The following is a 24408-nucleotide window of genomic DNA, read 5'->3' on the forward strand; positions in this document are numbered from 1 at the left end:
GACAATAACATGCAGGTCCACGTGTCTACAAATGGCAATAAGATTCAACCATTTATTTTTATTTGTGCCACTTGTTTATCTACCTTTTTACAAATATTTGAATTCAGATGAAGAGCAGTAGCCCTCAAAGGCAGATTTTTGATATAATTTTCTTTTAAAATAAAACAATTGGCCATGGATCCAGAACCAGGAGGACTCCTCCCCCCACCCAACCCCCACCCCCCTCCATAACTGCTATGATCTTGTTCCCCCTTCAGTCCCCATTTCCTTCATTGCTTGCTCCCTGCCCCGGGATATCCAGGATATTACTTTGGTCTATTCCTGGTGAGGGTCAATAGTCTAATGGAGATCAATTAACTCAGTTGGCGAGATACCTAATGTGTACATCAGATTAATGCTAATAGCATAATGTTTGATTTCAACTACGGCTGAGGTAGATTCAGGGTCTACCTCATTGCCCCACCCATACTAAATAAAATCACAGCACTTAGCTGTGGTGCGGGTAGCCTTAGATGAGAATTAGCAAGAACCTGCTTTCGGACAAAGAGCTCAAGAAGTAGAAATGGTGATGAAAGCCAAAAGGCACTGGCAGTTTATGCTAAAACCCTCTATGAGACCGAATTTTGGGTCAGTTGGGATGAGTAATTTTGACCTCAGATGACTCCCCAGCCCTGTTTCAGGGCGTTTCAGGTCATTAAACTGCACTGGAATATGAAAAATGAAATGAAAATCGCTTATTGTCACGAGTAGGCTTCAATGAAGTTACTGTGAAAAGCCCCTAGTCGCCACATTCCGGCGCCTGTCCGGGGAGGCTGGTACGGGAATCGAACCGTGCTGCTGGCCTGCTTGGTCTGCTTTAAAAGCCAGCGATTTAGCTGAGTGAGCTAAACCAGCCCCTCTTGTCAGTCCACTTGATGCTGACATTCTGAAGACCTGTTCATTCCTAGATGTTCTAAGAGCTGAGCTCAGTCCAGCAAAATGCCTCTTTAAATCAATTTTTTAACAACTCTTTCTTGTATTTCACCATTAGGCAAAGTTTGCTTCACTACCACCAGATATTTCAGACTGCCTGCGTGCCGATCCTCGAATTTCAGCAAACATCAGCCAGATGTGTTCAAACTATAAAACAAAGTTAAACATCAACTATGATTTTCTTTATCCTCCGAGTAAGTGCATCTTTAATTTGGTAGAGGAAACTGAGCATTGGAATGCAAAATAATCTGTTAAACCAGATTGATTACTTCTATCATCACATTACATTCAAAGTGGGTCGACTTGTTATCGAATTGTAACTCTTTGGAAAACCCACCCACTCAGAGCAGTCCAATTTAAAATGACAGCTGGAATTGGGAATTGAAATCCAGTCTCCTACTTGAGCCATATTTGTGCTAAACATAGACTGAGTATAGTGATCAACAGTCAGAACTGATGCCAAACTTCAGTTTGCTCAATGTTTGCTGGCCGGAGATGAAACCTCCAGTTGCATTGTCCAAATCTTGAAATACAAAACCTATTTTTTTTTTTGCCACATGCTTTGATTGTTTTGTCTGGAAAGGATTCATATTCATGATACAAGTTTCTTTCTTATTAATATTTAATAATGGTCTTTTTCCAGATCTGAATAAAACAGGAACTGAACAATATGATGCATTAATTACAAGCAACATTGTGCCTATGTATCAGGATTTCAAAAGTAAGTGTGATTAATACATAAGTAATTATTTAATGTATAATTTGTATCTGAATTAAATGAATAAATGCTTCAAGTATAAAATGTCTGCTGTTGATTTCTGCACTCATAAAAATTTAATTGTGCCATAATTTTAATCAAGCAATGTAGGTAATTGAACAAAGTAGAAATTTAACGCTAAAAGTGAATTATTGGATAGTTTGAAATAAGTAACTGATTTAAGAACAGTGGGCTGGATTCGCCGATTCTGAGATGAAGTGCTGATGCTGGCGTGGAAACGGTGTTCTTTTATGACCGAAAAACAGTGCAAAATGGCCACCGATCCCCTGTCTAATGGGGGGTTAGCAGACATGCAGCGTCGAGCACCCAGCTCTAGCAGCCGATACGACCGGAGAATTGCCGGATCCGTGGCCGTGCATGCGCATGGTGACGGCCTGAGGCAGCCGCCTCGTGCAACATGGTGCCAGCCACGCGTGGACCCAGCTTGCCAAAATAGTGTCCCCTTTTGGCCATGCTTGCCAATCCAGACAACCCACCACCAGTGCCTCCAGCCCCTGCCAAAGCCCCCCGCTGCCCGCGGATCGGCTCTCCCCCGACTGTGGCGGCACTGGACTCAGTCCGCAGCCGCCACGCTGAGTTCCCGACAAAAATAGCAAGAGAGACCCACGCCGTCGGAAACTCGGCCCATCGGGGGCAGAGCATCGGGTGAGGGCCTCAGGTAACTTCCTGAGGCCATTCATACAGCGTGCAGCATACTCCTAGAGTACACCGTTTTGGAGGGGGCAGAGCATCACAAAAGTGGCACCGCCCCAGATTTCGGCACCATGTGGATTCTCTTCCCAATCATGATTTCGGCATCGGAGACCGGAGAATCCCGCCCCAGGTATTCACACTTTAATGTATAAGTACACACATATTAAGCATGCACCTGTTCTGATCAAGTTACCAATTTGGGTGCAATCTGGCTGAAAATGGCTCTGTTTTTCTGAGGTGAAACTCGCGGTAAGGTTTCCGCTCAATCACTTGCATAATTACAAACAAAATACCTTCCATGCGGCAGCATAATCAAGTAGAGTAATAAAATGTAATTGTTTATATGTTTTTATATTGCATAAAATATATTTAAGAATGGTAGGCTGGTGCATTTATATCACAGCTAAATATGCGTTTCACAAAAAAAAATAAGCGTTTATAATCTACTTGGGCAGTCCCTCTGCCTCAAGGATGACCTGTTTCCAGTCCCGGGGAGGTGGGTTCTGCGGTGGCTGATTAGTCCGATCCTGGATCTGCAGGCTCTGCCACAGGTTTGGCAGGTGGTGTTTGATGAGGTGGGTGGTGTTATGCTTCTTGAAAGAATGCTCGAAGTCGTCTTTAGGTTAAGGATGATTTATTGTGTCCCACAATAAATTACAGATTACACTTGAGAAAAGGCTGCTCTTCGATGTTCTGCAACTAGGCCCCAAACAGACTAGCACCCTTCAGTTACTTGCACCTCTTGCCACTCCAACCCCTCCGGTTTCAAGTGGCGGAGGCGGGCCTTCGGCGTTCCTTTTATGGGTGTCCCCGCGCTGCCCCCTGGTGACTCAGGCGAGGATCACCACATCCCCCTTCTTCACTTTTTTTTTTTTTTTTCGTAGTTGCAGAGCTGTAGTAAAACACAAAGGTAAAGAGTTAGGTTTATATATATATATATACACAGAACAGGGCAGGGCGATGCATTTGTCAGTCCATGTTCACAGGTTCAGACGGTCAGGTGCACGTCTGATCCGTGTAGACCTCCTGAGTGGGCTTGGAGATCCAGGGTCGTTTGTGTCCGTGCGGACATCTGCTGCTGGGGTGTCAGGAAGATGTATGACCGTGTCCTGTGGATCCAGTGTGTCCTGCAGATCGAGTGTCGGAAGGACCCGTGGACGAGGTGTGACCTTCAGAAGGTCTCGCCGATTTCGTCGAACCATTGTTCCATCATCCGACTGCACGACGTAGGACCGTGGCGATGTTAGGCGGAGGACCACCGCCATTTTGGACCAACCCCCAGCTGGGTTTCGCAGCCTCACTGTGTCGCCGATGGCCAACGGTGGCAGTACCTTGGCCTGCTTGTCATAGTGCTGCTTTTGCGCTTGCCGCTGTTGACGCATTTGATCCAGGACAGGCGAGTGATCAGGATTGGTGAAGTGTAGCGCTGGTAAAGTTGTCCGCACATCCCTGTTGAAAAGCATCTGAGCTGGTGATAGTCCCGAGCTCAAAGGTGACGAACGGTACGACAGGAGGGCCAAGTGTACGTCAGATTTTGAGTCCGCAGCCTTGCTGATGAGTTGCTTAACTATGTGGACACCTTTCTCCACCCTGCCATTCGATTGCGGAAAGTGGGGACTCGACGTTATGTGCTGGAAATTGTAAATCTTGGCGAAGTCCGTCCACTCCCAGCTGGCAAAACAAGGACCATTGTCGGACATGACCGTCCGTGGGATGCCATGCCTGGAGAAAGTTTCTTTGCAGGCCTTGATGACGGCTGCTGCTCTTCGATGTTCTGCAACTAGGCCCCAAACAGACTAGCACCCTTCAGTTACTTGCACCTCTTGCCACTCCAACCCCTCCGGTTTCAAGTGGCGGAGGCGGGCCTTCGGCGTTCCTTTTATGGGTGTCCCCGCGCGGCCTGGAAAACGGAAGAGACGACCTGTGAGGGGAATTCACCATCTTTATACCGTCCTCGTGGTGGGTGTTTTGTAAGGAATGTTTTTCAAATAGCTCCTGTACCTGCTGCATTTTCTGCTCCTGTAACAAGCATTTTTCTATGGTAGTTTTTAGTGTTAAATCGTTTTGAAGTAATAGTGAGTCTCTTAGTTTTTTGTCAGCAAGACCATAGATTAGCTGATCTCTGATGAGTGAGTTTGTTAAATCACCAAAGTTGCAGCCTTGTGCCAGCAAGCGTAACTCTGTGACCAAGTGGGTGATAGTCTCCCCTTGTTTTTGGAGTCTGTGACGGAGGGTGAATCTTTCAATGATCTCATTGGATTGAGACTTACAGTGTTCATCCAATTTTGCCATTATCACTTGAAACTTAGTTTTGTCTTCAGTATCCGCATATGTGAAAGAGTTATATGTGTCTACCAGTTGCTGGCCACACGATGTGATTAAAAGTGCAATTTTCTTTCCATCGGTGGCTGTATGCAAGTCCTGAGCTAACAAGTACATTTCAAATTGTTGTTTGAACATTTTCCAATTATAATTTAAATTACCTGTAGCTCTCATTGGCGCTGGAAGTAGCGTGTGTTCCATTGTTGCAGAAAGTCGTCTGAAGTTGAGAGGCTGCAAAGTCTGGTGGCCTGCCTGTTGCTGGTGCTTCTTCTTTGTCTGCTGTCTTTTTCTTTCTTTGTCTTGCTGGTAGCGCTGGTTCCCTCTGTTCAGAGAAGCCACTCCTGTACCATGTTATGCTTCTTGAAAGAATGCTCGAAGTCGTCTTTAGGTTAAGGATGATTTATTGTGTCCCACAATAAATTACAGATTACACTTGAGAAAAGGCTGCTCTTCGATGTTCTGCAACTAGGCCCCAAACAGACTAGCACCCTTCAGTTACTTGCACCTCTTGCCACTCCAACCCCTCCGGTTTCAAGTGGCGGAGGCGGGCCTTCGGCGTTCCTTTTATGGGTGTCCCCGCGCTGCCCCCTGGTGACTCAGGCGAGGATCACCACAGGTGGGTGGGATGCTCTGGATTCTGTGCTCTCCTTCTGCTGTTTACGCTTGGCCTCCGCCTGCTTCACCCTTTGACACTCGAGGTGATTTTTAAAAACATCTTTATTAGTGTCACAAGGAGGCTTACATTAACACTGCAATGAAGTTACTGTGAAAAGCCCCTAGTCGACTTCTGGTGGCGGCCAAGGAGTGAGAGGCCTCACATTTGGCAGGTCCTGCTCGAGGCGGTTTTTTCGGTCCTTTTACCCAGTTGCTGAGTGGGTGCTTTGGAGAAAAAGGCTGCAGAAATCGTGGAGGAAAGTTATACTCCACTGGTGAGGTCAGTGGATGGATTCGCGGACCAGGAGTAGGTCGAGGAGAAAGGAGCTGCAAGAGCAAGAAATTCTTCGTCTGACATAGGAAAAGATGGGGGAGAGCAAGGGGTCGGCCCTACCAGCCCAATGGTCGACGGAGCAGCTGGTGGTCTTTCAGAAAGAAAAGTTCAGTCAGCAGAGGAGGGAGACTCAGGAGGACATAGCCGAGGATGCAGACCCGCTGAAAGCCGGTATCGACCGTGTGAATCTGAGGCGGGAGACCCTGAGTGGAAAACTAGGTTTGAATCCCACCATGGTGGAATTTAAATTCAATAAAACATCCGGAACTAAAATTCTGGTAATGACTGTGAATCGATTGTCATAAAAGCCCATCAAGTTCACGAATGTCCTTCAGGGAAGGAATTCTGCTGTCCTTACCTGGTCTGGCCTACATGTGACTTCAGACCCACAGCAATGTGGTTGACACTTAACTGCCCCCTTAAGGGCAATTAGGGATGGGTAATAAATGCTGGCCCAGCCAGTGATGCCGCATCCCATGAAATAATAAAAAGAAAGAGCATTAGGGTTTAGAAAACGATTAGCATTTTAGTCATGGGATGCAATAAAAATGTAATGGACATTGATGGAAATTAAATTTTTAACAGCTCCTGTTGTTCACTACATTTCAAAATGACCAAGGATTATGTGACTGGTTGCTTCACAGAGATATGGCATTATTTGCACAACGTTATGCTGCTGAGGGATGCCGCAAAGGCAAATGGCATCAATGTAATGAGTGGACCAGTGTTCGACTACAATTACGATGGACATTATGATACTCTTGAGCAAATTAAAAAGTAAGCAAGATTCCTTTTATTTTGTATCAGTTTGCTGGAAAACTAAACTCTGCTTTGATCTGCTTTGGCTAAGAAAAGAGCAAACTTAAAATATGATGGAGAAAGACAATTTATAGTGACATTTAACATGCTGAATGTGAGTCCTGGTACCGCATATTCTTGCTCAGCATTACCATTGCAATGTAGAATTGCATTCAAGCACAAAATATCATTTCATAGCCTGCCATAACCCCCACTCTACCATTATCATTAAGCCGGGGGATCAACCCTGGTTCGATGCAGGGTGCTGCAGGGCACACCAGGAACAGCACCAGGCATAGCTAAAAAGGAAGTGGCAAACTGGAGAGGTTAGAACACAATACTATTTGTAGTGCTCTACCACTGTATATATGTGTGTGCTTGCATTAGGGGATGTACGACAGTACCTATATTACATCTCACTGTAATAAAGCCTCTCTTGTACTGATTCGAGTCTTTGTGTGCAATTGTTAGCGCCACAATTTATTACAGTGAGATTTTCCAACATCATGGACATCAGAATTAAGCCCGATTGCCTGCAGCTGGATCCGCAGTCGCCGTACACCAAGAAATACTTTAACCACTGGCTGGCTGTTTTCGAGGCCTACATCACCTCAGCGGACCCTACACCATCGGAGGCTCAGAAGGTACAACTCCTATACTCAAGTTTGAGCTACAGTGTATTCCCGCTGATTCAGGACGCGCCTACCTACGCCTGGGCCATGGAACTGCTCAAAGAGAATTACGCCCAGTCGACGAACACTCTGTTTGCGAGACATGTACTCGCCACTCGCATTCAGCAACCGGGTGAGTCGATTGAGGACTTCTGGCGCGCCCTTATCCCTCTAGTACGGGACTGCAACTGCCAGGCCATCTCGGCCACGGAACATTCGAATCTCCTCATGCAGGATGCCTTTGTGACGGGTATTGCATCGGACCCCATCCGGCAACTGCTGGAAGGGGCTGCTCTCGACCTTGTGGCAACAAAGACTTTAGCGCTCTCAATGATGGCCGCTTCCCGTAATGTGCAAACTAACCCCCCCGACTGGGGCCGCTCCCGTGCAGTATGCCTGCGCAGCTCGCCGCACCACGCATCCTGGGGTCCCCGCTGCAACTTCTGCGGTCAGCAGAAGCACCCCCGCCAGTGCTGCCCGGCCCACACCGCGACCTGCAAATCCTGTGGCAAGAAAGGCCACTTTGCACCAGTGTGTCAGGCCCGCGCAGTTGCCGTTATCGCGCCCGAACTCTCCCCCTCGCCTCAGCCGATCGCGCAATGGGCCCTGCCGTCCGCTGCTCCTGGGGCCACGTGCGATCAGTGAGCGCTGCCATCTTCCTTCCCCAACTCCACGTGCGATCAGTGGGCACCGCCATCTTTCACCGTCCCCGCCATGTGCGCACCATGGGCGCCGCCATCTTCCCCTCCCCCACAACGTGCGCTCCATGGTCGCCTCCGTCTTGCCCCGCCCCCGCAACGTGCGCTGAATGGGCGCCGCCATCTTCATCCCTGCAGGTACTCCAGACACTGCCATTTTGTCCTCCCCTCGGAACTGGACCACGGGACCCGGGTCGCTGCCGCTACTCATCGGGCTCGTCGGACTCTTCGGTCGATCACCCGCTATTCGCCTCAATGATGCTCGACCAACCCCATCCTTGCAACCTGGCCACCGCTTCTACGACGGTGCTTATCAACGGCCACGCGACCTCCTGCCTCATCGACTCTGGGAGCACGGCCAGTTTCATCCATCCGGACACGGTAAGACGCTGCTCCCTCTCGGTCCATCCCGCCAACCAGCGGATCTCCCTGGCCTCCGGATCCCACTCTGTCCCGATCCAGGGTTTCTGTCTGGTCAAACTCACCGTACAAGGCGTTGAATTCAGCCGTTTCCGCCTGTACGTTCTCCCCAACCTCTGTGTGACACTTTTACTGAGCCTGGATTTCCAATGTAACCTCCAGAGCCTCACCCTCAAATTCGGCGGACCCCTACCCCCACTCACCGTTTGCGGCCTCACGACCCTCAAGGTTGACCCTCCCTCCCTCTTTGCCAATCTGACTGCAGATTGCAAGCCCGTCGCCACCAGGAGCAGACGGTACAGCACCCAGGACAAGACCTTCATCAGGTCTGAAGTCCAGCGGCTGCTTCGGGAGGGTATTATCGAGGCCAGCAACAGCCCTTGGAGAGCCCAGGTGGTGGTGGTTAAAACTGGGGAGAAACACAGGATGGTCGTTGACTACAGCCAGACCATCAACCGGTACATGCAGCTCGACGCGCACCCCCTCCCACGCATATCTGATATGGTCAATCAGATTGCACAGTACCGGGTCTCCTCGACGATTGACCTGAAATCCGCCTACCACCAGCTCCCCATCCGTAAATCGGACCGTCCCTACACTGCCTTCGAGGCAGACGGTCGTCTGTACCAATTTCTTAGGGTTCCCTTCGGTGTCACTAACGGGGTCTCGGTATTTCAGCGAGAAATGGACCGAATGGCTGACCGGTACGGACTGCTGGCCACGTTTCTGTACTTAGACAATGTCACCATCTGCGGCCACAACTAGCAGGACCATGCCGCCAACCTTGCCAAATTTCTCCACACCGCATCTCTCCTCAACCTCACTTATAACAAGGAGAAGTGCGTGTTCCGCACAGACCGCTTAGCCATCCTTGGCTACGTAGTCCAAAACGGACTACTGGGGCCCAATCCCGACCGCATGCGCCCCCTCATGGAGCTCCCCCTCCCCCACTGCCCCAAGGCTCTCAACCGATGCCTGGGGTTCTTTTCTTACTACGCCCAGTGGGTCCCACAATACGCGGACAAGGCCCGCCCACTGATCCAGTCCGCACAATTTCCCCTCACGGCCGAGGCACAACAGGCCTTTGCTCGTATTCGCTCAGACATAGCCAAGGCCGGGATGCATGCAGTAGACGAGACACTGCCCTTCCAAGTAGAGAGCGACGCTTCAGATGTCGCCCTTGCCGCCACTCTAAACCAGGCAGGCAGACCCGTGGCATTCTTTTCCCGCACCCTCCATGCCTCTGAAATCCGACATTCCTCTGTTGGAAAGGAGGCCCAGGCAATCGTTGAAGCGGTGCGGCACTGGAGGCATTACCTGGCCGGCAGGAGATTCACTCTCCTCACTGACCAACGGTCGGTAGCCTTCATGTTTAACAACACGCAGCGGGGCAAGATCAAAAGCGGCAAAATCTTTCTGTGGAGAATAGAGCTCTCCAACTATAATTACGAGATCTTGTATCACCCCGGCAAGCTCTACGAGCCCCCAGACGCCATCTCCCGATGTACATGTGCTAATGCACAAGTGAACCAGCTCCGTGCCTTGCACGAGAGCCTTTGCCATCCGGGGGTCACTCGGTTGTACCATTTGGTCAAAGCCCGCAATCTGCCCTACTCCGTCCAGGAAGTACGGAAAGTCACCAGAGACTGTCAGGTCTGTGCGGAGTGCAAGCCGCACTTCTACTGGCCAGACTGCGTGCGCCTGGTGAAAGGGTTCCGCCCCTTTGAACGCCTCAGCGTGGATTTCAAAGGGCCCCTCCTCTCCACCGACCGCAACACCTACATCCTTAGTGTGGTCGATGAATTCTCTAGGTTCCCCTTCGCCATCCCATGCCCGGATATGATGTCTGCCTCCGTCATCAAGGCCCTCGATTCCATATTCGCTGTGTTCGGTTTCCCCGACTATATCCACAGTGACAGGGGATCCTCGTTCATGAGTGATGAGCTGCGTCAGTTCCTGCTCAGCAGGGGTATCGCCTCCAGCAGGACGACCAGCTACAACCCCCGGGGAAACGGGCAGGTAGAGAGGGAGAACGGGACGGTATGGAGGGCCGTCCAGCTGGCCCTACGGTCCAGGAACCTCCCAGCCGCTCGCTGGCAGCAGGTCCTCCCTGACGCGCTCCATTCTATTCAGTCACTGCTGCGCACCGCAACTAACAACACACCCCATGAACGTGTTTTTACCTTCCCTAGGAAGTCTACATCCGGGGTGTTGCTCCCTACTTGGCTCGCAGATCCAGGGCCGGTCCTTCTTCGTAGGCATGTCAGACTCCACAAGGCAGACCCTCTGGTGGACAAGGTACGCCTGCTCCCCGCGAACCCCCAATATGCCTACTTGGAGTTCCCTGACAGCCGCCAGGATACAGTCTCGCTCAGGGACCTGGCTCCCTCTGGTGCCGATCTCATGCCGACACTCCTCCCTACCCATGCACCACCCTCCTTTTCCCCGGTGCCCCTGACTTCAGCCCCACCAGGTCCATCCCTCGTTCTCCTGCCCACACTCGAGGACATGGAAGATTTTGGCTCGCTCCCGGAGTCATTCAGCCACTGGCCAGCACCAACACCGCCAGCACCTACGCCGTCGATGCCGACACCGCCTGTGCAGATGTCACCACCACTGCTGCGTCGCTCACAACGGAACGCCCGACCGCCGGTCCGACTCAACCTGTGACAGGCACCGGGTTGCCCGATGGACACTTGGTTCTTTCCCCCCCCCCCCCCCCCCTCTGTAAATAGATCACTTTTATGTATTATAGTTTCACGTCACCCCCGCCGGACTCATTTTTTACAGGGGGTGAATGTGGTGATCTACCACTGTATATATGTGTGTGCTTGCATTAGGGGATGTACAACAGTACCTGTATTACAGGTTTTCCGGTAAGCCCCTGCCGGCTATCTCCGCCAACAGGGAGCAGTATAAATATTCATAAGTTTCCCTGAGATGCCATTCTACAGCTGCAGCCGAAGGAATAGCATCTCACTGTAATAAAGCCTCTCTTGTACCGATTCGAGTCTTTGTGTGCAATTGTTAGCGCCACACTATTTTCATGACAAACAGCGGAGGCAACATGCAATAGAGATAAGAGGTCTGAGAAACAACAGATCGGAACAAAGTTCTGCAGTCCTGCTACATCCAGTCATCAATGGTGGCAGACAATAAAACAACCAACTGGAGGAACAGACTCCACAAATAACTCCATCCTCAATGGTAAGATCATAAGGTATAGGAGCAGAATTAAACCATTTGGCTCACTGAGCCTGCTCCATCATTCGTTCATGGCTGATATGTTTCTCATCCCCATTCTCCTGCCTTCTCCTATAACCCCTGATCCCCTTATTAAGCAAGAAGCTTTTCGTTTTCATTTCAACCTATCTATCTCTGTCTTAAAGACACTCAGTGACGTGACGTCCACATCTTCTACCACAATGACTTCCACAGATTCACCTGTCTGAAGAAATTCCTCCTTATCTCAGTTTTAAAGGAACGTCCCAACATTCTGAGGGTGTGTATTTGCCTTCTGAACTGAACCTGCATGTTAACCTTAAAAGAATCCTGAACTAGGACTCAAGTCCTTTTGTGCTTCAGTTTCCCGAAGCCTTTCCCCATTTAGAAAATATTCTATACCTCTATTCTTCCTACCAACGTGCATAACCTCACACTTTTCCACATTGTATTCCATCTCCCACTTATCTGCCCACTCTTCTAGCCTGTCCAAATCCTTCTGCAGCTTCCCCGCTTCCTCAACATTACATATCTTTGTATCATCTGCAACCTTAGCAACAATGCCCTAAGTTCCTTCTTCCAGATCATTAATGTATATTTTAAATAGTTGTGATCCCAACCCGACACTGGCCCCTGCAGTACACTACTTATCACCAACTGACATCCTGAAAAAGACCCCTTTATCCCCACTCTCTGCCTTCTGCCAGTCAGCCAATCCTCTATCCATGCCACTGCCTTGCCCCTAACACCATGGGCTCTTATCTTATTTATCAGCCTTGTCTAGGATAACAAAGGTTGCCCCCTTGTTCAAGAAGGGGAGTAGAGACCAACCCCGGTAACTATAGACCAGTGAGCCTTACTTCTGTTGTGGGCAAAGTCTTGGAAAGGTTTACAAGAGATAGGATTTATAATCATCTGGAAAGGAATTATTTGATTAGAGATAGTCAACATGGTTTTGTGAAGGGTAGGTCGTGCCTCACAAACCTTATTGAGTTATTTGAGAAGGTGACCAAACAGGTGGATGAGGGTAAAACAGTTGATGTGGTGTATATGGATTTCAGTAAAGCGTTTGATAAGGTTCCCCACGGTAGGGTATTGCAGAAAATACGGAGGCATGGGATTCAGGGCGATTTAGCAGTTTGGATCAGAAATTGGCTAGCTGAAAGAAGACAAAGGGTGGTGGTTGATGGGAAATGTTCAGACTGGTGTCCAGTTACTAGTGGTGTACCACAAGGATCTGTTTTGGGGCCACTGCTTTTTGTCATTTTTATAAATGACCTGGAGGAGGGAGTAGAAGGATGGGTGAGTAAATTTGCAGATGACACTAAAGTCGGTGGAGTTGTGGACAGTGCAGAAGGATGTTACAAGTTACAGAGGGACATAGATAAGCTGCAGAGCTGGGCTGACTGGTGGAAAATGGAGTTTAATGCAGAAAAGTAAGGTGATTCATTTTGGAAGGAATAATATGAAGACAGAGTACTGGGCTAATGGTAAGATTCTTGGTAGTGTGGATGAGCAGAGAGATTTCGGTGTCCATGTACATAGATCCCTGAAAGTTGCCACCCAGGTTGAGAGGGTTGTTAAGAAGGCGTACGGTGTGTTAGCTTTTATTGGTAGAGGAATTGAGTTTCGGAGCCATGAGGTCATGTTGCAGTTGTACATAACTCTGGAGCGGCCGCATTTGGAGTATTGCATGCAATTCTGGTCGCCACATTATAGGAAGGATGTGGAAGCATTGGAAAGGGTGCAGAGGAGATTTACCAGGATGTTGCCTGGTATGGAGGGAAGATCTTATGAGGAAAGGCTGAGGGACTTGAGGCTGTTTTCATTAGAGAGAAGAAGGTTGAGAGGTGACTTAATTGAGGCATACAAGATGATCAGAGGATTAGATAGGGTGGACAGTGAGAGCCTTTTCCCTCGGATGGTGATGTCTAGCACGAGGGGACATAGTTTTAAATTGAGGGGAGATAGATATATGACAGATGTCAGAGGTAGATTCTTTACTCAGTGAGTAGTAAGGGCGTGGAATGCTCTGCCTGCAACAGTAGTGGACTTGCCAACACTAAACGCATTCAAATGGTCATTGGATAGGCATATGGACAATAAGGGAATAGTGTAGATGGGCTTTAGAGGGGTTTCACAGGTCGGCACAACATCGAGGGCCGAAGGGCCTGTACTGCGCTGTAGTGTTCTATGTTCTACGGCATCTTGTCAGAGGCCTTCTGGAAATCCAAATAGATCACGTCCACTGGTTCTCCTTTGCCTAACTTCCTTGTTACCTCATCAAAGAACTCTAACAGATTTGTCAGGCCTGACCTCCCTTGATGAAACTGTGCTGACTCAGTCCTATTTTATCATGCACTTACAAGTACACTGCAATCTCATCCTTAATAATGGATTCTAAAATCTTACCAAAGACTGAAGTCAGGCTAATCAGCCTATAATTTCTTGTTTTCTGCTTCCCTCCCATCATATTCATGGGTGTTACATTTGTCATTTTCCAGTTCTCTGGGACCCTCCCTGGCTCCAGCAATTCATGAACGATCACCACCAATGCCTCCACAATCTCCTGAGCTATCTCTTTTAGAGCCCTAGGGTGTAGTCCATCTGGTCCAGGTTATTTATCCACCTTCAGACATTTCAGCTTCCCCAGCACCTTTTCCTGAGGGGAGACCAGCACATCAGTACAAAAAAAGGCTGTGGCATTTGGAACCATATTCAGACCAAAGTGCTGAGTGGAAGATCCATCTTGGCTCCTCCTGAGATCCCCATCACCTCGATATTAAGCTCCAGCCAATTCAGTATACTTCATGTGAAATCAAGAAATGGCTGAAGGCACTGAATGCTGTAAAGGCGATGGACACTAGCAACAATCTGGCAATAGTACTGAAGGCCTATGCTCCAGGATTAGCATGCCCCAGCCAAGCTGTTCCAGCTACAACACTGGCATCCATCCAGCTAAGTGGAAAGTTGTCCGTTATAACCTGTTCATAAAAAGCAGAATTAATTGAATCTGGCCAATTTCCACTCCACCAGTCTACTCTCGATCATCGTCAAAGTGATGGAATGGGATTTGCTCCTCAAAAATCTGCTCACTGGTGCTCAGTTTGGGTTTTTGCCCATGTTGCTCAGCTTTTGACCTCATTACAGCCTTGGTCCAAAGATGGACAAAAGAGCCGGACTCAAGGTGAAGTAACTGCCCTTTACATCAAGATAGTACTTGACGGAGTGTGAAATTAATAAGCCCCAGCAAACCTCAGTCAATGGCAGTTAGGCCAAATAGTCTCCCCTAGTTGGAATCATACCTAGCAGAAAGAAAGCTGATTGTGTTTTTTGGAAGTCAATCATCTCAGTGCAAGTCATCACTGCAGGAATTCCTCAGTGTATTGTCCGAGGCACAACCATTTTCAACTATTCCATCAAGTAACTTCCTTCCATCGTGAGGTCAGAAGTGCGGATGTTTGCTGATAATTGTATAATGTGCAGCACCATTTGCCACTCCTCAGATACTGAAACAGTCTGCGTCCATAGACAGAAAGACAAGGACAATATGCAGACTTGGGCTGATAAGTGGCAAGTAACGTTGCCTGGAGCTTGTGTGGTGCAAAGGAACATTTCCAACAAGGGAGAATCTAACCCTTGCGATTTGACATTCAATGGCATTATCATTGCTGAGTCCAAACTATCAACATCCTGGGCTTACCATTGACCAGAAACTGAACTGGACTAGCCATCTAAATACAGTGGCTATAAGTGCAGGCCAGAGGCTGGGAATTCTGAGGTGAGTAACACACCTCCTGACTCCTCCCAAAGCTTATCCACCATCTACAAGGCACAAGTCAGGAATGTAATGGAATACTCTCCACTTGCCTAGATGAGTGCAGCTCCAACAACACTCAAGAAGCTCGACAACCAGGGCAAAGCAGCTCGTTTAATTGCTCCTCCTTCCACAAACATTCAAACCCTCCACCACCGATTAACAGTGGCAGCTGCGTGTATCACCTACAAGATGCACTGCAGTAACTTACCAAGGTTCCTTAGACAACACCTTTGGGAGGGTCAGGAGGTGGGTTATTCACCATAGGATTCCTAGCCTTTGACCTTCCCTGGTAGCCACAGTATTAATGTGGCTAGTCCAGTTCAGTTTCTGATCAATGGTAACCCCCCCAGAATGGTGATTGTGGGGGATTCAGCAATGATAATGCCATTGAATTTCAAGGGGCGGTGGTTAGATCCTCTCTTGTAGGAGATGGTCATTGCCTGGCAATGACCATCTGGTTATCAATGTAACTTGCCACTTGTCAGCCCAGGCCTGGAAATTGTCCAGGTCTTGCTGCATTAGCACACAGGCAGCGTCATTATCTGAGGAGTCACAAATGGTGCTGAACATCTGCAAACATCCCCACTTCTGATCTTATGATGGAAGGGAGGTCACTGATGAAGCAGCTGAAGATGATTGGGCCTAGGACACTACCCTGACACATCCTGCAGTGATGTCCTGGAGCTCATATGATTGACCTCCAACCACCATCTTTGTTTGTACCAGCTGAGAGTTTTCCCCGATTCCCACTGACTCCAGTTTATCTAGGGCTCCTTGATGCCATACTCGGTCAAATGCTGCCTTGATGTCAAGGGCAGTCATTCTCACCTCACCTCTGGCATTCAGCTCTTTTGTATATTTTTGAACCAAGGCTGTAACGAGGTCAGGAGCAGAGTGATCCTGGCAAAACCTAAATTGAGCAACCATAAGCAAATTTTGCTGAGTGAGCGCCACTTGATAGCACTGTTGTCCAGGACAAAGCAGCCCACTTGACTGGCACTCCATCTGTCACCTTAAATATTCAGTCCCTCAACCGTTGACGCACAATGGCAGCAGTATGTACCATTTACACGATACACTGCAGCACCTCACTAATGCTCCTTCAACAGCACCTGCCAAACCTGCAAACTCTCCCATTTAGAAAGATAAGGGCAGCAGATACATGGGAACACCACCACCTGCTAGTTTCCCTCCAATCCACAAACCATCTGACTTGAAACTATATCGCCATCTCTTCCTTCAATGTCCCTGTCTGCAACACCCTTCTTAACAGCACTGTGGGTGTGCCTACACCACACATACTGCAATTGTTCAAGAAGGTGGCTCACCACCACTTTCTCAGGGGTATTTGTGAGGGAAAAACTTTTTCACACAATGTGTGGTTCAGGTCTGGAATGCACTGTCTGGAAGTGTGGTGGAGGCAAGTTCAAATGAGGCATTCACGAGGCCATTGGATGATTATTTGAATAAGACCATAAGACATAGGAGCAGAATTAGACCACTTGGCTCATCGAGTCTGCTCCGCCATTCAATCATGGCTGATATTTTTCTCGTCCCCATTCTCCTGCCTTCTCCCCATAACCCCTGATGCTCTTATTAATCAAGAACCTATCTATCTCTGTCTTAAAGACACTCAGTGAATTGGCCTCCACAGTCTTCTGTGGCCAAGAGTTCCACAGATTCACCACCCTCTAGCTGAAGAAATTTCTCCTCATCTCTGTTTTAAAGGATCATCCCTTTAGGCTGAGATGGTGTCCTCTGGTTCTAGTTTTTCTTACAAGTGGAAACATCCTCTCCATGTCCACTCTATCCAGTCCTCGCAGTATCTTGTACGTTTCAATAAGATCCCCCCTCATCCTTCTAAACTCCAACGAGTACAGACCCAGAGTCCTCAAACGTTCCTCATATGACAAGTTCTTCATTCCAGTGATCATTCTTGTGAACCTCCTCTGGACCCTTTCCAAGGCCAGCGCATCCTTCCTTAGATACGGGGCCCAAAACCTCTCACAATACTCCAAATGAGGTCTGACCAGAGCCTTATACAGACTCAGAAGTACATCCCTGGTCTTGTATTCTAGCCCTCTTGTCATGAATGCTAACATTGCATTTGCCTTCTTAACTGCCGACTGAACCTGCACATTAACCTTAAGAGAATCGTGAACAAGGACTCCCAAGTCCCTTTGTGCTTCTGCTTTCCGAAGCATTTCCCCATTTAGAAAATAGTCTATGCCTAAATTCCTCCTTCCAAAGTGCATAACCTCACACTTTTCCACATTGTATTTCATTTGCCACTTCATTGCCCACTCCCCTAACTTGTCCAAGTCCTTCTGCAGCCCCCTTGCTTCCTCAATACTACTTGCCCATCTACAGATCTTTGTATCATCTGCAAACTTAGCAACAGTGCCTTCAGTACCTTCTTCCAGATCATTAATGTAGGAACAATATGAAGGGTTATGGAAAAAGGCAGGGAGTGGCACTCAGCCGTAATGCTCATTGGCAAGCTGATGAAGACACAATAGGTCAAAGGGCCTCCTTCAGCGCCGTAACAATTCTGTGATCATGGATGGGCAAGGCAGCAATGTCCGCATCGCAAAAGATTAAAAGATAACATTATCTCCCATTTATTTAACAGTGCAGGAATGAGATAAAGTTAGCTGCTATGATGTATTTTTCAATCTTTATTTTGTGTAACTAAGTGCAGTTCAGTCTAGAATAACTATTAGTCACTTCAGTGACTACAAGGTTTCCACAGTGAAACATGGAAAGTATGAGCCAAGGCTCACCTCATCTGAGTCAGATGTTGTGGGTTCCAGAGATTTAGTTAAAAACTAACAAGTCAGTGCTGAGGGTTGCTGCCTTTTGGAAAAAATCTTCAACGGAAGCTTCACCAGCTCTCTCAGGTGGAGGTAAAAGACTGAGTGACAGTGTTGATAAGAAAAACAGGGGGATTTATCCTCTGTGTTTCGGCCAACATCTATCACGCAATCAACATTCCAAAAACAGATTATCACATCATTGTCACATTGCTGTTTGTGGGACCTCACAAATTTGTTTCTGTTTCCTTAACTACAATAGTGACTTCAAAAGTACTTCAATGGCTGTTAAGTGCTTTGGACATTGCGAAAGGCATTTTATAAATATAAGTCTTTATTTTTTTCTGTTTAAAAGATTTAAATTGAATTTCCATGTGTTTACCAACAATTTTACTGTGCTCCGGCATTACACAGCTGCCTAAGCAATTAATCATGACCTAATTCTACTTTTGATGCACATTTATTTTTTTAAAGAAAACTTTGCTTGTTCCGTAGGGAAGCAAAAGCTGCTCTAATAGATAATTAAAAATAGAAACCATTCTGACAGTAGGTTCGATACGTAAGACTTCAATGTCAGAAAACATGGTTCAGATATTCAATTCATACCCTGCGGTTCTCCTTTCTAATGAACCTACCAAACCGAATCAAAAGACAAATTACAAAGACGGCAGAAAAGTAAAAATTGACAAAATGAAAATATTGGCTGCTTGGTTTCATCTTAGTGCCCACCGGCATAGATCTCTTTTATGTTCTCCTGCCTTAGTAAAGAAGTTAAGTCTTGTGAATCACACTCAACGATGACCAAAAAAAAGACTAGCTGGTCCACTGAGATTGTCTCACACAATCATAGTGCCCGGAGCATCATGCTCACCAATGTCCCCATTCACCAGTAGCTATCTCCAGAAGAGCAATAAAGATCAACATTCAGGAGAAAAGCTGGGGTTTCATTCTGACCCTCAAATGTAATCATAACAAGGTCCAGAGGAGACCAAAGCGATTATAAAACAAGTAACCCAATATCACATTTACCTTTTGACACTGATTTCCACCACAACCAGGACCTTATCCAGCACCTTTCTGAATGCTAGCAGCAAATTCACACATCTTGCTTGATCTGGTAACTTGCTTCAAAGTTCATCGAGCTCTCATCCTTTTATTTTTTGAAAGAGATTTACAGGCTTCTAGAGATTGTAAAATAGTTTTTGGGAGGATCTTAAATTGCTGAAATATCCTTTGGAAGTAATTTAAGGAACCCTCTTTCATGCACAGTCTTCATATAGATGATTTCTGCTTTCATTCAGTTTTGGAATGTTATTGGCCATCAATCACATTAAAATAAAGCTCCCTCCATAAAAGGCCTGGAACAAAACTCAGGTTTAAACCAGTAATTATAGATAAAGTAAGTAGATATTTCCAAGCACATTATTCACGTCTCTGGCAGCAGCAAAAATGATTTCTTAGTTTATGCCACAGTGACCAAAAACAGTATCATTTCAAATCAGGAGGACATTCTATGAGCCTGAAAATCCACAGTCCATCCATCTTGATAAATGTGGCTTGCTGGTGGCATCTAACCCTTATCTCTGGAGTATACAGGGTCAGGAAAAATATTTTGTCTTCCAAGGTGGGTCTTGCTCATTGGTGGTCTGGTGGACTGTTAACAAATGCTATAAATTGGGCCAAACTTAGAATATTGTTACAAAATATTGAATTATTGTATATTTTGGAGAAATGCTGCAATTCTGTTCTTCCATAACCTAGAATTGTTTTGTATTCTTTATGATTAATGTTGAAATTTTTCGAGTAACTTTGCATGTTATTTCTCGAGGTATGTCAACGGCACAAAGATTCCCATCCCCACTCACTACTATATAGTCCTTACCAGCTGTAATAATGGCATACAGACTCCTCAGGATTGTGAAGGCTCACTGCATGCAAGGTCCTTCATTCTACCACACAGGCAAGATAACAGTGAGAGCTGCCCAGTAAGTAAAACAGAAGTCTGGCAAGTGCACAGATATTGACTTTGTCTCTAACGCATGAAATCTATCATTACATGTATTCATTTATCTCTAGAATATTTTCTTTGTCGGACGTATTGCCACGTGAGGAAAAACTTTTCCTTGTAGTGAGTGGAACGCAGTCAGGGTTATCAACTCTGTGGGAAGAAAGGGACACTCCGACAGGTGTGGGTGATGCTAGCTAGGCCAGCATTCATGGAATTAATTTTTAAAGTGGGGGGGGGGAACAGCATGCACAACTTTGTCATGGTTGGGGAAGCCCGAAAGAGCTGCCCAAAAATAAAACTATGCCTTTGCAACATTCCACATACAAAATACTTTACTTACCATCTGCCTTCTCTAAACCATATTCTTGGTGCATGCTGCTGTCTCAAATCTCCAAATTGTTCCCCACATAAAAACGCACATCTCTGGCCCTCTCCGCAGCCCCCCCCCCCCCCCCCCCCACTTCCCTCTGCTAACTCCACAGCCTTTCATATCAATCAACTTCGCTGCTCACCCTGAGCCCCTCTCCCCAAGCATCCTCAACTCATTCAGAAAGCCTTTTCCCAAAGCCCCTCCTCCTTTCAATCAGCAAACCCTCTTGCTCCAGCCCCCCCAATTAACTTTCCAGAACCTCACAACTTCCCAGACTACCCCAGGGCTGCTGGACACACACCACCTGGGCCTGCTAGACCCTCCCCTAGCCACAGGATCCCCCCCCCCCCCACTTGGGCCTGCTGGACACCTACCCCATGTGTGCTGGGCTGCCTTCCCTGGGCTTGCTGGACTCCATCCTTTTAGGCTTGTTGGAATCCCTCCCCTGGGTCTGATGAACCTCTTCCCTGCCTTGGGCCCACATGACACCCTCCCCTGGAGCCTGCCAGACACCCCCCACTGGGCTTCCCAAACCACCCCTCCACACACCCCGGTTTGCCAGACCCCTGCTGGATCCCACCCCGAGACTTGAACCTGCCGGGTGATGCCAGATACCACACAGCAGTGCCCCTTGCCTTGGGGAGGCTAAACAATCTGGGACATATTATTGTTGTAGATTTTTGCAGAATATTCAGGAATAATCAGCAGCGATTTTACCCTATTCTATATTTACAAAAAAATCAGTCTTATCAAAGCATGTGGACCTTGAACCATCCCAATTTTATTAAATCATAAAATTCCTACACTGCAGAAGGAGGCCATTCAGCCCATCGAGTCTGCACTGACCTTCTGAAAGAGCACCCTACCTAGGCCCACTCCCCCATCCTATCCTTGTAACGCCACCTAACCTGCACATCTTTGGACTGTGGGAGGAAACTAGAGCGCCCGGAGGAAGCCCACGCAGACACATGGAGAATGTGCAAACACCACACAGTGTGGACACTGCAACTTGCTTGTTCCCTGACTACAGCCCCTCCCCCAAATTATTCTTGATCTTGTTTTGGGCCTGTAGAAGACTATTCTGAGGATCCCTGAGGTTGTCTAGAATATCCCAAAAAATGTACTCCCCCACCGCAACCTCTCCAAAAACTGCTGCAAGAGTGGGGGATTTGGGGTGGGGCAGTATCAGCAGGCAGGGAAAGAGCCCCTCTCCTGATTGTGATCAGTAGTTTAAATGAGGTGGAAAGACAACTTGAGATATATTCTGCTCCAGATTCTCAACCAGCATTCTTATCCGAAAATATTGCTCTTCATTAATAATAATAATCTTTATTAGTGTCACAAGTAGGTTTACATTCACACTGCAATGACGTTACTGTGAAAATCCCCAAGCCACCACACCCCGGCGCCTGTTTGGGTACAAAGAGGGAGAATTCAGAATGTCCAATTCACGTAACAAGCACAAGTACAATCTACATTATTTCAAAAGTGTTTTCTCAGACACCTTGTCGGGGTAGCACAGTGGCACAGCGGTTTGCACTGCTCCCTCACAGCATCAAGGACCCTGATTCAATTCTACCTTTTTAAAAAATAATAATTTTTATTAAGATTTTCACAAAATATAAACAACAAAACAATATTAACAAAACAACCATGGTAAAAACCCAAGAACAACCACCCAACTGCAAAAGCAACTACTAAAACAAAAAAAGCAAACAACAAAAAGGAAAGAGATAACACCCGCCACATCCAACAAACCCATGTACACAATTCTCCCTCCCACCGAACCAAACCCCCCCCCCCGGGTTGCTGCTGCTGCCGGCCTATTTCCCTACCGTTCCACCAGGAAGTCCAGGAAAGGCTGCCACCGCCTAAATAACGCCTGTACTGATCCCCTCAGGGCAAATTTCACCTTCTCCAATTTGATGAACCCCGCCATATCATTGATCCAGGCCTCCACACTTGGGATCCTCGCATCCTTCCATTGAAGCAAGATCCTCCGCCGGGCTACTAGGGACGCAAAGGCCAGAACACCGGCCTCTTTTGCCTCCTGCACCCCTGGCTCCACTGCAACCCCAAAAATTGCGAGTCCCAAGCCTGGCTTGACCCTGGATCCTACCACCCTCGACACCGTCCTTGCTACCCCCATCCAAAACTCCCCCAGCGCTGGGCATGCCCAAAACATATGGGTGTGGTTCGCTGGGCTCCCCGAGCACCTAGCACACCTGTCTTCGCCCCCGAAAAACCTACTCATCCTCGTCCCAGTCATGTGGGCCCTGCGCAGCACATTGAACTGTATGAGGCTAAGCCTCGCACAGGAAGAGGAGGAATTTACCCTTTCCGGGGCATCCGCCCACATCCCCTCCTCAATCTCCTCACCCAGCTCCTCTTCCCATTTACCCTTCAGCTCCTCCACCGAGACCTCGTCTACCTCCTGCATTACGCGGTATACGTCCAAAATCCTCCCTCCTCCAACCTGCACCCCCGAGAGCACCCTGTCCCGTACCCCACGTGGGGGCAACAGAGGGAACCCCTCCGCCTGCCGCCTGGCAAACGCCCTAACCTGCATGTACCTAAACATGTTCCCGGGGGGGAGCCCAAACTTCCCCTCTAACTCACCCAGGCTTGCGAACCTCCCATCCACAAACAGGTCCCTCAACCTCCTAATGCCTACCCTGTGCCAGACCAGAAATCCGCCATCGATGCTCCCTGGAACAAACCGGTGGTTCCCCCGTATCGGGGACTCCATCAACCCCCCACCTCCCCCCTATGCCATCTCCATTGCCCCCAAATTTTGAGGGTAGCCGCCACCACCGGGCTTGTGGTATACCTCGTTGGAGGGAGCGGCAACGGCGCCGTTACCAGCGCCTCCAGGCTCGTGTCCACACAGGACGCCATCTCCATCCTCTTCCATGCTGCCCCTTCCCGTCCATTACCCACTTACGCACCATCGCTGCGTTGGCAGCCCAATAGTACAGAGGTTGGGCAGCGCTAGCCCCCCCCATCCCTGACCCGCTCCAAAAGCACCCTTCTCACCCTCGGAGTCCCATGCGCCCATACAAATCCCGTAATACTCCTGTTAACTCTCCTAAAAAAAGGCCTTCGAGATAAGGATGGGAAGGCACTGGAACAGGAACAAAAACCTCGGGAGCACCATCATCTTGACAGACTGCACCCTACCCGCCAGCGACAGCGGTAACGTATCCCACCTTTTAAACTCCTCCTCCATTTGCTCCACCAATCTTGTGAGGTTAAGCTTATGCAGGGCCCCCCAGCTCCTCGCCACCTGGACTCCCAGATACCTAAAGCTCCTCCCTGCCTGCTTCAGTGGGAGCCAACCAATCCCCTCCTCCTGTTCCCCTGGGTGCACATGAACAGCTCGCTCTTACCCAGGTTGAGCTTATACCCAGAAAAGCCCCCAAATTCGCTGAGAATCCTCATCACCTCCGGCATTCCCCCACCGGGTCCGCCACATACAGCAACAGGTCGTCCGCATAAAGCGACACTCGATACTCCTCCCCACCCCGCACCAGGCCCCTCCAGTTCCCCGACTCCTTCAACGCCATAGCCAGGGGTTCAATTGCTAACGCAAAGAGCAAGGGGGACAGGGGACACCCCTGTCTCGTCCCCCGGTGCAGCCGAAAGTAATCCGACCTCCCCCTATTCGTGGCTACACTCGCCATCGGGCCTCATAAAGCAGCCTCACCCAATGGACAAACCCCTCCCCAAACCCAAACCTTTCCAACACCTCCCACAGATACCCCTACTCAACCCTATCAAAGGCCTTCTCCGCGTCTAATGCCACCACTATCTCCGCCTCCCCTTTCACAGCTGG

The 24408-nt window shown here is 48.3% G+C and overlaps 1 protein-coding gene across 1 annotated transcript in view; it reads left to right on the forward strand.

Annotated features, from left to right (window-relative positions):
• The window catches only part of LOC119967374 (ectonucleotide pyrophosphatase/phosphodiesterase family member 3-like), a 211325-nt gene that overhangs the window by 181769 nt on the left and 5148 nt on the right, over positions 1-24408 (forward strand). The window contains exons 21-24 of the mRNA XM_038799862.1: positions 1031-1166; positions 1616-1693; positions 6398-6530; positions 20024-20180. Coding sequence (XP_038655790.1) covers positions 1031-1166; positions 1616-1693; positions 6398-6530; positions 20024-20180 — 504 coding nt within the window. The remainder of the gene's footprint in view (positions 1-1030; positions 1167-1615; positions 1694-6397; positions 6531-20023; positions 20181-24408) is intronic.

Source organism: Scyliorhinus canicula, chromosome 6, assembly GCF_902713615.1.
Source record: "Scyliorhinus canicula chromosome 6, sScyCan1.1, whole genome shotgun sequence".
Classification (NCBI taxonomy): Eukaryota; Metazoa; Chordata; class Chondrichthyes; order Carcharhiniformes; family Scyliorhinidae; genus Scyliorhinus; species Scyliorhinus canicula.